The following is a 12,476-nucleotide window of genomic DNA, read 5'->3' as shown; positions in this document are numbered from 1 at the left end:
AATAATGTGATCTAGAAAGTAACACATAAGAGATCATCATAGCACCATGCATACTTTCTTTGCAAGACTGCGTAATTATATGACACCTGAGATGCGAGCTCTGTACTGTTATGACACTGCACTCAATCACACTGCAGCACAGCTCTGATATTAGTTACTTTTATTTACCGCATAGGAAATGTTAAGCAGTTCTCTTGTCATGTTATGGTACTTGTACTGCCAGCTGTGAAATGTATTTTTTTGCAACCATGACAGTAGCTAAACAAAACACTGATTGCAGCTTAAAAGTTCAATAATAGTACTCACCCCTGACTAGCTGACAGAAGTTCACAACATGGGTGTGTGGGTGTTCAATCCCAATATCAAATCCTGAAACGATCATCAATGACAGGATAAGCTCGTTAGTCAACAAGCACAGATTCTGCTTAGTGATAACAGCATAGGCGCAGCTTCCGCAACCTCACCTAATGTTTGGAGCATCATGTTCTCATTCAGGACAAGCTCCAATGCCTGTTCTTGATAAGCCTGCAATGAGTGAGTCCAAAAAATAAAAATAAATGCAGGGCAGTTCATCAGTTAGTGCCCGAAAATTCTGAAATTACAACTGAGCCACCTAAAGGGGCCCTGAAGCACTTTTCGAACATAGTAATAAAATGTTGTCGATCTGTCACAAAGGCTCCTGTGAACATGTGAGCCTAATATTATTGAATTGGATGCAGCAGCAAATTTACAATGTCAAGTCAACAGCAAAAAATCAGTTGCCCTCAATTCCACAATGCTGTCGCACAGCAGCATCGAAAGCAGCCGGACGCATCAATGCTATTGGCTGAATTCTTGATCCAAACAGCAATCCCAGTAATACATAAATGCTAATTTTCAGTTAAATAAATGAAAAATATATTAAGATAGAAAAATCATGTGCATTACAATGTGCATAGCTGCGTCGGCTGCACGTGGCCCCCGAAATCACAGTGTAGTGCTGCATAGTGTAATCTACCGCGGCCCCCACGAGGTGCTGGGACGAGCCCTTTTGCCACCGTGACACTCAACGTTTGGCCGGGGCTTCGCCCTCTTGGCTTCTCCGCAGTGTAGCTTCCAGTATGCTGGCAGAGCCGAAAGGAGGAAGAAAGCTAGCCATCAGTGCAATAACTTCACTTACTGTCGAAGGATTCGAAAAAATTATGTGGCACGAGATTTGTGAGACAACATTCTTTAATAGTGAGGCTGTTCTATGATTAGTTGGAAAAGTGTTCTAGGTACCCTCTACTACCTAGGTGTGTAAACTTCAGTATTTTACGAGCCCTTGTCATTTGTGAGCCGACTGCTCCTACTTCAAGCATGAGCACACTGCGGTTCATTGTGAAGTAGTCCTGGATTAATTCAGTGGGAAAGCGTTCATGGTACACTCAGAGGCAGCTCTCTCTCCTTCCATCAGGCAAAGCTACTTGTGGCACACGAAAGCCCAATACTTTTCCTTGACACCAACAGGGTCGCACATTTCACTTTGAGCCCCAAGAGCTTTATTCCGAGATTACAAAACATGAAATTTGCATTGCAATTGTTCAAACACTGTGGGAAGCGTGGGGGGGACAATTCTATTTGACTTGGCACGACCTTACTGCAACTTTAAACTGAAAAACTACTGAAAAGTGTCAGGCCACCCTAAATTGTTTACTATAATACTTTTTTTCTACAAACTAGCAGTTTCACTAGCTTATGTAGCTTCATGCCACTGTAAGGTGAATGACAATTTTCCCTTTCGTGAACCTTGCTCCACCTTGCGAGCTTCCACAGAATTGATTTGCCACATTCAGTACCTCTGTGCTTCGAGTTGCCTATTAATTCAGCCTCACTCTGGAACCTGCTAGCCTCCTGGCTAGCTCAGATGTTAGAGAGACCATCTCAGAAATGCATTGGTCCCACACTCTACATCTGGACCAGGACAAGGTTTCTGTGAACTGCGAAGCTTTCTTTCTGAGAAAACTATATGGGTTTCCTTTGTAGCTTTCATGCTACCGTCAGGTGGATGACAATTTTCCCTTTCATGTGCACTGCCTTCAATATTTTGTGCTCTTACGTCATGAAGGCCAATTGCAGACCACACTGAAAGGGATATGGTAGACAACAGTGCAGCAAAGCTTGTCGCCATGTGACTTCGTAAAGAGAGCTAATCCACATGATGTCAAGTCCAACTTACCTCGCTGGCGGGGTTGAGCGGGGGAGCGTCCCGGTGCAAGCACATGTGGGCCACCTTGATGACGTGCTCCAGCTTGCGCGGCTGTTCTTCTACTTTGGCAGCCAGGAACAGTGCACAGGCTGCTATGGACTGCACGCAAGAAGCATGCAATGCTCAAGGCAGTGCAGACAGCCAAGTTTTTCTAGCCGAAATTTTCATCGCCTAAACAATGCACACGAGCTGCAACAGTGGGTGTCAAGTGCACCAGCATGCTGCAAATTAATTTAATATTTAACATTTTCAATCGCACTGTTTGCAACTTTATTGCCCACCAGTGGGAATCACTTATACGATGCAACTTCCCGAGCTTGTGCCAAAGTCACAGTGGCTAACAATACCGCAACAGCTACCTGCTCAACTACCAAAACAAACTGTTAGCAGCGTTAAGCCTTGAATGAGCATATTAAATAATCTCATTTAGAGCAGTTATCAATAGCGCACCTCCCAAGAAAGTGTCCTAGTAGCCCACACCCAAGTTGGTGCTGGACAGTGGCTGGTGCTGCATTATGCATGGTACAGTGCAAACAGGGCAAGCAAGACAGGTATAACAAAGCCATGTTAGTACTAACCACTATGACACAGTGCTACAAATGTAGCACTGTGTCTACTGTCTTCTTTGTTGTCTTCTTGCATGCCTTGTTCGCGCTACATTGCACACACAAAACAAGGAAAAAAATGTTGTCAAAACAAGAAATATGCTAGATTGACAGTTTCTGGAGACCAAAACACACGCAAGGTCGACGCAAACACAAGTACCCTGTCTTATTCTTGTCTGTCAAGGCCCACGACATTGACTTAGCAGAAACTACAGCATCAGTAATCGAGAAAAAGGCTGCAGGCTCAAATTTCTGGTTGCAGCCGTCACACTGTAATGGTGGTGTGATGCGGAAATCCACGTGTCATCAAAATTGACTGCAGGCCCTTCACGACACCATTACCAAGAGAAAAGGTGCAATTTTGCAACAAATTTCCTTAGTAGTGCCTGTCCTTCGTGCATAAAACATTACACCGAAGTATTAATTTCTACAGTGGTGTCCCTCTTAGCGAGCACGATATTTCAAGCTGTTAACGCCACCGACTGGTGCATAATAAGCCAATAGTGTGAGAGCTGGAAGCATAAATGTGCAAGCTATAACAACATATAATAATGACATGTGCCAAAACTGAATAAATTGGCCTAGAGGGCTGTTGCACCAGAGGGCTTTAGATTAATTTCAACATCTTGGGGTTCACCACAAACTAGGCGTGCAAGCATTTTTGATTCTGCCTCCGTGAGATTACTAACATCAGCAATCAAAGCGCAACAACACTTTGCTCAGCAGATGAAGTGCAAGTAATATGAAGGATTATTTACACAGTAGCACAAAAGCCCACAGACTGCAAAAGAAACAGACAGGATACAGCATTATTTCTTTTTCTTTCGCCACCTGTGTGCTCCTTCAAGCCCGTGTGCTTCTGTACTACTGTGTAAACAATGCCATACCAACTAGCCCACCAGTCCGTCCTTTGGAATATGAAGCATGCCACATGTGCAAGTTCAAACACAATAACATAGCACAAAGGAACTGATGGTTGGTAATGCATTTGGATTCAGAGCTGGGCAAGTTGGTATGTATTCAGTTTGAACATGCTCTCCAAGGAAATGTGGATGCTTGTGCGGCTTCTTTTCTATTTCCTGCAAGCACTGCGCAAACATCAGGGTTTTGTAGTGCTTGCAAACTCTTGACGTTATATTTTACGCATTACATGTGCCGTGCAGCTGCAAGCAACGAGATTTGTATTTTGCGCACAAGGCCACAGAAATGGAACATTGCATGCGAGTGTACAGCACAGATATGGTTCTTACACCTGTATATAGAAGGGCAGTGCGCATCGCTCTCAGCAGCTTGCTTGCTTGTATGGGCAGTCTCATGTACAGAAAGCACTGTCATGACACAGTCCACAAAGCACTCGCGTGCAACACACATGATATCATGAATGCAGTGCTGAAACTTTCTACTCACACCTCTTCCTAATGCAAGGGTACATAAAGCAAGATCTTCATACTAAGACTATGAGAGGCTGCCTTTACTGCCTGCATGCGCGCCCCAGCACAAAAACTTAAGCCAGCATGGGAATAATGTCTAGTACAAGCTTCCCCCTGTTCACTTTGAACATGTTTCCAACTTTGTATGTTATTACCTTTAAAGCTAATTTGCCAGCCATATTGTAAAACATGAATTACATTCAATCGTCTTTTAAGTACTTCTATTTGACTACTCTCAGAATGCTGCAGAACAAAAAAAAAGTGGAGAATGTCACAAACTCCTTCAATCTGCAAATATCACTGTCCAAGTGTTGTCTAGATTTAGTGACACATACAATCTGAACCATCACGACTAGTTTAGTGTGGAAAATTATGCAATTTAACAAACCTTCTGCAAATTTTAAACATGTCCCTACTGTAAACGCACATTTGAGGCAATCTTACAAGACAACTGAACTTCGATGAACTACAAGCTGCAATATGCCTCAAAGAAGCCTACTACAATCTCAAAGAAGCAATGAATGCTGAGCCAGAACTGGAACAGCATAACTATTCCAATTTCTTTTTGTGCTTCGTTGATAGCTAGAGCAGCATTCCACCTATTAGTTATCACCAAGATTGCACAGTCATGAGTGACTGTTGGTAAGGAAGGAATGGAATCAAGCAAAAGGAATTATGTTATGCCGGGCCAGATCTCCTAGGAATCTTATTGTACACTTGCAGATAGTACAAGGGAACTGTTATATTAAGTTGGCACAGACCTCCCCATAGTAATTTTATCGTGAACCTGTGCATAATACAAGCACTTACTGCTTGAGCTCATTTAAAACAGCAGTGGGTGGTGCAACAATATGAGCACAAGAAAGATAACACTTACATTTCTGTGGAACTTGGTGAACGAGTGGTAGTAGTAGAATCGATGCATGTAGACAATGGCAGTGTTGATACAGAGCTGGGTGCTGTTGCAGCTAGTCAAGGAGCATTGCAATGCACACAAAACAAAACAAACACTACCCCACTTGCAAACACAAGAGCGTACGCAAGCGTAGACTGCCTCAGTAATGTTTTGAAATACTCAAAGATGTTATGGTGGAAGCATGAATGTGTGGTGAACACCACTGAACGATTTCTCACAAAGCAGTTTGATATCTTAATGAAGTACAGAGTAGATTGGTGCTAACACTAATAAGAAATATAAAGCACAGATTGATGGTTAACAGCAGATTGAAGAGCTTCAGGAACTGTTTTTGACTGGTATTTTTGTCAAGATAGCTTGAATATGAGCTGGTAAAACTAAAGTATACTCTCCTTGAATTTGCCTTGCCTGCTACACTGGGGATGTCAAATTACCTTCAGAAATTCTCATTTCAGTGAAGAAGTTGGCAGTTCCTAGGCTGAGGTGTTCTCTTGGGCTGAGTCTGCAGTTTTTTTAGAACATACTGCAATTGTTCACTATAAACAATTAACTAGCATCAAGCAGGTGCTGTCAAAATCCACTTGAGGGTAAGCTGGTACTGAAACCTAAAGGTGACAGGACCGTTGTCTCCCCTTCAAACTATATCCTACATATGTTCTGGCTCACCAAGCCTCCAACCAAAACAAAGCCAACCTTTCTGTCATTCCAAAGATATAACTCATTCAGCTTAACCTTTAATCCTTTTTTGTGTTCTCACAAAGTAAACTAGCAATTGGGTCAGTGTTATGGTAAGGAGATGCCAGGTAAGCAAGAATTGGCATAAAAAATTAGACAGATTCACTAAATTGAAGTTAACCAACCACTGTCCCATAGTATCACAGAATTTGACTTGTCTGCTCTGAACAAGTGCTTGTTAATACTTATGAAATAAAGAATTATGATTGCAATAAAAGGTGAAAGCAACCTGATTTTGCACATGAAAATCACATTAAATACAGAACGCCATGAAATCCACATCAAATTGTCACTCCTAGTGCCACATCAAAGATTTTTTCTGTGTGTGATACGAATTTGGAAAGGTTATTCAATATGAACTGATTTAGCAGTGATTCTCTTGACGCCCCTATGTTAAGCTTCTAGGTTACAGAGGCATATCTGATCAGTTATCGCATGAAACAGTGGAAATTGAAGGTAGCTTTGTTGCAATATGTTATACGACGCTAACATTGAACAGGTGGACGGAATATCCAGCCTCATACATTTGCAGTGCAAAAATAAAAAAAGTGGAATTGATTGATAGTATTGTTTACAAAAACGACACATAACCCAACGCAGCACTACGTGATGTCGGCACTCGTGATGGTTGTAAAAGCAAGGGAAATGAAAGTGCTATTTGTGAATGAACACAGCGGAGTGATCACGGTGTGAACTTGTTAAAATATATAACGTGGCAGCCTACAAAAAGCGGGGTAAACAAAAAAAAAGAAAACGTAAGCAAGGAAACGTAACGCCTCGTTCACGCTGCAAACAGCTAGGAAATGCCTCGCTAACCCTTGACCTATATTCGGCGGCTTTCTCTCGCGAATGTTCCGACCCGCTGACGCGAGCACGAGACCACGAAAACATCGAAACTGCCGAGAGACGAAGGAAGATAACTAAACGTCTTTACAATTTCCAACTCTTTTTCTCTCTCCGTTTCGTGTCAATCGCTTAACGTAGCCATCAGCCACGAGCAGCAGCGGCAACACGAATGAATGGAGTGCCCGCGAACATTTGGAGAAAGCCAGGGCGCTTTGAATTCCAGCTATCGTCCGACGCATCCAAACGGCATAGTGACCTAAACCGCACAAAGGTACGCGAGACGTGCGTCATCGCACGTTGCAATGGCATGCGGCGAAAACATGAGAAAGAAAAATGGAAGATCGAGAAGCAATCGCCCCACAGCACAAGCGGAGCAGCGTGCAATCTACGCGTTTACTAACACAGCTCACGCGACGCGGGTAATCCCCGCGTTACAAACGCGCCATTTTCATTTTTACGCGTTTTTCCTTCGCGCGATCGCGACGAGACCGCGTGAAGTTGCCGCAGACACGACGCTACAAAACAACAAAAAATGACTCCCGGAGTGCAATGGCTCACGTGCTTGGAGGGTGAGCTGCGTAGTAGGTTCAAGCCGACTCGGAAGCCACGCTGAAGAAGCGCACACATGGACGGTGGACGGCACACATTGCACAACACAGCCAAGCGCACATTCCGCGACCGCCGTCGCGTCGAAGAGACGGCCCATCGGTCGCGAAAAACAGCGAACACGACGGGGGAAAAGACGAAGAAACAGCGTCCTTATCTGGCGCCGCGGCCGCTTGGAGACCTTGGGAGCTTCGAGAAGAGGTCGAACAGCACGCGTAGACGGCCGCAAAGTGCGGCCACTCGTCGACACTTGCCTCGGCAGAGCACACCAACGCCCGGGGCACGAGATATCGTCGAAAAAGACGCCGATTTCGCGTCGTAACGGGAGTACGACGCGATTCAAAAGCCAGCACATGCGCTAAGCCTAACCATGTAAGCTGCGCACAACGGCCTTGTCGACCACAAGGATACACTTGCAGGCGTTGTCCCATGTCCTGGATCAAATTGGCAGCTTGCTGTCGGTACGAGAGCTCCTTGTCCGCGTCCAGACCACATTTTCGGCTCGGGGTGCAGGCCAATTGTTCTTTGGTAAAATACCATCTTTCTCCTGCCGCCATTGACCCTGCATCGACCACGAACTCGTTGTCAAAACCCGCATGAACGAAGTTCAATAATCTCTTTTAAGCAAAGCTTGAATAACGTTAAAAAACGTGTAATTTTTTATTATGCTATATTTTGATGTAAGAATAAGCGTATCATGAAGTATGTGAATAAGTTGTTAAAGTTTACTTTCATGAGCCACACCAAGGTGGCACCTCCAGAGAAATTAACACGTAGCGCGAAACTCGAAACGCCCTACGTGAGGACGAAACGCCGATCAAAAAATTTCCGTGTCACTGGGCATAATTTCAAGATTTGGATCTGAAGTGAAGCGAGTAAGTGGAAATAAACGATAAGAGTGTGGTAAGAAGTTTAAAGATTTTTCGCTAAGAAAGCTAGTGAGTATGAATAAGAATGACCGAGTGCCGTAGAGGAAGGAGGCAACTTCCAGACAACAATGCGCAACCGGCTTTCCTTTATTCCTTCCTCAACAGCAGTCAATTAACACAGATTGGTTCCTTCTATAATAGCGTTGTAAACTTCTGCTTAGAAGTTAGGCGTGCGCCCAAATCAACACCGGACTACTTTCTTAAGCGTAGGAACACGCTTGCCTTGGCACACCTTCATTGCGAGAGCGGCAAGGGGATCAGGGCATGGTTTTTGTGGCCAAGGGAGAGTGGAGACGAGATGGCCTATTATTTTTAATAGGGTGCGCGCATGTTCGTTTAGCGCTATCATAAGTATTATTATGAAGCTATGTACATACTTAAGGGATTGCATGTACAGATAACGAGCACTCTGACAAAAGAAAAGTACTAAGTTCAAAGAATGGGCAAGCGCCTGCTTGCCATTTTGCCTTTATTTTCTGCAAAGCCGCAACGTTTCAAAGCTTCGTATCGAATCAATACATTCCTTTTGCGATATTTTTGACATTGTCCATGCAAAACTGCGGAGAAATGTATCTCGAAGCACTGCTTATCAAGGGTGCGACCTCAGTTGTCCTAAGTAAAACAAATTTGGGTGCCAAACTTAACGCGAGAAATATTACAAAAGGTAACGCACATCTGACTACCCGGTCCGCCCGCGAACGATGCTTGGCTGCATTATTTTCCTTGAAAACAAGAAAGATGGGATCGAACAAAGAACCCCGACATATGGCAGGCACACAGTATGTAAACTATACGTTGCCTGCGAAGCCTAATTCCGGACGCCATTAGAGTCAACTGATACCAACAATCATAAAAAAAATTGTGTCACAGATTTTTTGACAGGACGTCGGTGGGGAAGCTAGCTGTAGAAAAGCACAAATGTGCTAAATGGCTACAAGAGCCGCTGAAAAAAAAAGAAACTGCGCGTGCACAAAGGACTTTACGTACACACGGTCTTTGTGTCGACTTAGAGGGGTAGTGAGGTTTTGCTACTGCTGCGGTCAAACTCCTCCAGGTTAAAAACGGTAATGAGCACGAATCGGAATACAAAGAAGTCAACGTGCGTGCGAAAATTTTGCGACATGATAGGTATAAAGAGCGAGGAATATGGTCAGCCTCCCATTATCCATAATGAGAAGCTATACTTACCTTTATACGGATGTCGACTCCAAAAAGAAAAAAAAAAGTGGCTGGTACAGGTGAGGAAGAATGCGTATGCACAACGATTGAAACGCGCACCAAGCAACGTATAACAGCAAAAGATGGACCCAGGCACACATGCACACCACGGTGATAGCTAGATATCTCACTGACTGCGGTCGGAGTCGTCAGGTACACCAATATATATAGCTGCGCCCGGGTGCATTATCACAATGGCTGGCGATGGACTCGCTCCAACGTCAAATATTAGTGCGACGAACAAAAAAATTCAACAGAATTGACCAATCCATCTATTTTAATTGTGAATTTTTTTTATAAATAAATTTTATTGAAGAGTGCTCCACTTTTATTGTCATTTTTTAAAATTTTATTGTCTTTCCCTTTTATGCACAGCGTGATGCAGCATGGAGAGAGAACAAGGCACACGAGCGTAGGTAGCTCTTCCGGTGTGCAGTAGGTGACCTTCGTAAACTATGCATTTCAAGCATCCATTCGGCTGATTAACGAAGCGCATGCCGATTCTATGAGCAAAAGCTCCGGGAATGTCTGAACAGAGCAAGATTTAGTGAGAGTCAAAGTGCACGTGTATCTAAAACATGTGTAATTAATTAGTTAATTACATGAGTTGTGGTGCGAGCGGACAGAGATAGCTATCGTCCCTGCGTAGCATTCGGTGGAGATCTGTACCGAGGACAGCGGTGTATTTCCTAGCCGTACGTCTGTGTCAGTAAACGCCTTCGTTATGTTGCTGAGATTGTATAAAGCAACGGACATATAGGCACAAGACGTTGACTCACGTAGCCATTATTTGAACAGACAAAAAAACGGCGGCCATTAGGGCAGTGGTAGTACCTTCATTTTCTGATCGTCTTGATTGCCCATTGTGGTGGCGACAGCTCGGCCAAGAACCGAGCTGTAGACAAACAAGCTCCCCAAACAAACAAACAAACAATTAGGAAGACAATGCTTGGACCTCTTACTATCGTTTTCGCCGACGATCGAGATGCTGCGACCGCAACACGCAAGCTCGATCCGTTGGGCTCGCTCTTTCGAAAAGGCTTCACTTCACCTCACGACGATAGTCTATATACACAGTACCACATTAAAATATTTTTACATGAAAAAAAAATAAAGAAAAACTCGGGTTGGAAGAAACCAACGGAGGGCTTCGTACAGAATGACGCTCAAAACATCTCCTGGGTATTAGGGTTAACTACACTATGGGCACACCGCAGACATTTCCAAGTTTTCCCGTACCGTGGTAAACGCGGAATGCGCCTCTCACAAGTACATTCCCAGAGTTTTACAGAACTACTGCCTCGCCTCGAGAAAAAAAAAATTGCATGAAACGACGCGGGGCGCGCGCGCGTTATCCTCAGGTTCGTGCCGAATACGAATACTTTAGTTGAGGCCTGAGAACAAAAAAATGCTAGTGGACGCAGATAGGCATATGGCACCCGAGATTTAACATTTCATCAATTCTCAGCGCAGCTGCTATCTCTCCTTGGCGTTATCTTCTGCATATTCGTACACTCAATACACTGACATGAATTCAAGGAGAGGCGGCAAAGCGATGGAACTGACGGCGATACGGCCAGACGGGCACGATAAAAACGATGATATGGCGGCTTCGCGAAAAAGCGCCGTACGGTAGCGCCGTCAAACGAGCTGTTGTAGCTGCGCAGGGTCCCTATATCTAGGGACATTCCAACTGCAGCGTTTGTGCAACTCTTTGGTTTGTGCAGAAAGTTCGGTGATAGCACTAGCCGCGTTGTTGCGTATGAAAGGCTTATGAGGGTTGCAATGTGGGTTTGCTGGTAAAGCATTTTAATTTCAACGGCCTCACTTCCAATTATCACTCGCATGGCACTATATACGACTGTTGTAATGCCTTCCCAAAGCAAAACGTTCGCGGCAGCCACAGAGTATGACCTCCGAGATCGTCATTTGGCGTACCGACAGACCGCGACAGTTTGTGCTGCCGCAAACACGAATACGTCACAGGTGACGCCAGCATAGCGTCCAAATAAAAACAATAAAGGCTAACTGCAGTCTAAAAGGCTGCTAGCACCAAAAGAAGTAAACCTTCCTATAAACGCTTTTAGATTTTACTTTAAGGTTTAATTTGGTGCATTGCAAGTTAAGGGGCTTATTTGATGCTAATCGTAACAGTTCTTTCATCAGAAATGAGAACTATATGACAACAGTGACAATTAATAGTTGCCACAGCCAATATTTGGGACCAAGCAGTTGCTGTGCGATTTTTCTCAGTGCAAGTATTCTACATTCAATGTCTACTCTCCACGAATGACCTGCTGTAACACAATCGCGAAATAATTAATTCCTTTATCGCAGACCATGGTTACTTTCTCAGCTGTGCCAGTTAGCTTACCTGGCTAATCGGCTAACTGGTGAGGCTATTGAGTATCCCTTCTCACATCGTTCAGTGAAGTGTGAAAAGTCAACACAAAGCTTCACGAAACAATTCAAATCAGCAGTTCTTTGGCAGGACTGAAATATTTCTTTTTTTACTGAGGAAGCCTTGTGAACTGCACCGAATTGCATCTGATTAGCCCCATCCACTATCAAATTAGACAAATAATCTGCAGTTTGACTTCTTAGGAATCCATCCTATTTTTTTTCCACTATATTTCGCATACTTAGACCTGTTTCTACACAAAATTTCATCCCAGGTTTACATAGAAAACACCCCCATCAACAGCGCAAAGTACCTAACCATTTCATAGAGGATATACAGGTATAGAACAGTCAAACTCTTGCACAGTCTCTTGAAAGTAGTTTGCACCATTAACATACAGCAAGCATGAACTCGCCCAATGGATGTTGCAGCATTGGCTCTTGCGGGAAACACATGCAGGTGTTACAGTAACTTGCGTGTGTGTTTGTTTTCCATCTTTTTGCACCGTTTTTATAGCCAGGTGGGCTGACGTGGTTGGCACCTATGCAACAGGGATGCAGCAA

General features: G+C 44.0%; 1 protein-coding gene across 2 annotated transcripts in view; it reads right to left on the bottom strand.

Moving 5' to 3' along the window:
* LOC142563628 (uncharacterized) overlaps window positions 1-7,943 on the bottom strand; it is a 36,360-nt gene extending 28,417 nt beyond the window's left edge. The window contains exons 1-5 of one of the 2 annotated variants that reach the window (XM_075674199.1): window positions 7,777-7,943; window positions 5,140-5,221; window positions 2,198-2,326; window positions 465-525; window positions 307-369 (exon numbers count right to left, since the gene is read on the bottom strand). In XM_075674199.1, the coding sequence (XP_075530314.1) occupies window positions 307-369; window positions 465-525; window positions 2,198-2,326; window positions 5,140-5,221; window positions 7,777-7,922 (481 nt within the window). In that variant the 5' untranslated portion in view covers window positions 7,923-7,943. Of the gene's footprint in view, window positions 1-306; window positions 370-464; window positions 526-2,197; window positions 2,327-5,139; window positions 5,222-7,776 lie in introns of those variants that run through there. The other variant, XM_075674202.1, reaches the window with a different exon arrangement.
* Between the last annotated feature and the right edge of the window lie 4,533 nt (window positions 7,944-12,476).

The sequence above is a fragment of the Dermacentor variabilis genome, chromosome 11 (assembly GCF_050947875.1).
Source record: "Dermacentor variabilis isolate Ectoservices chromosome 11, ASM5094787v1, whole genome shotgun sequence".
Lineage (NCBI taxonomy): Eukaryota > Metazoa > Arthropoda > Arachnida > Ixodida > Ixodidae > Dermacentor > Dermacentor variabilis.
This window is presented reverse-complemented; position numbering and strand designations above follow the sequence as displayed.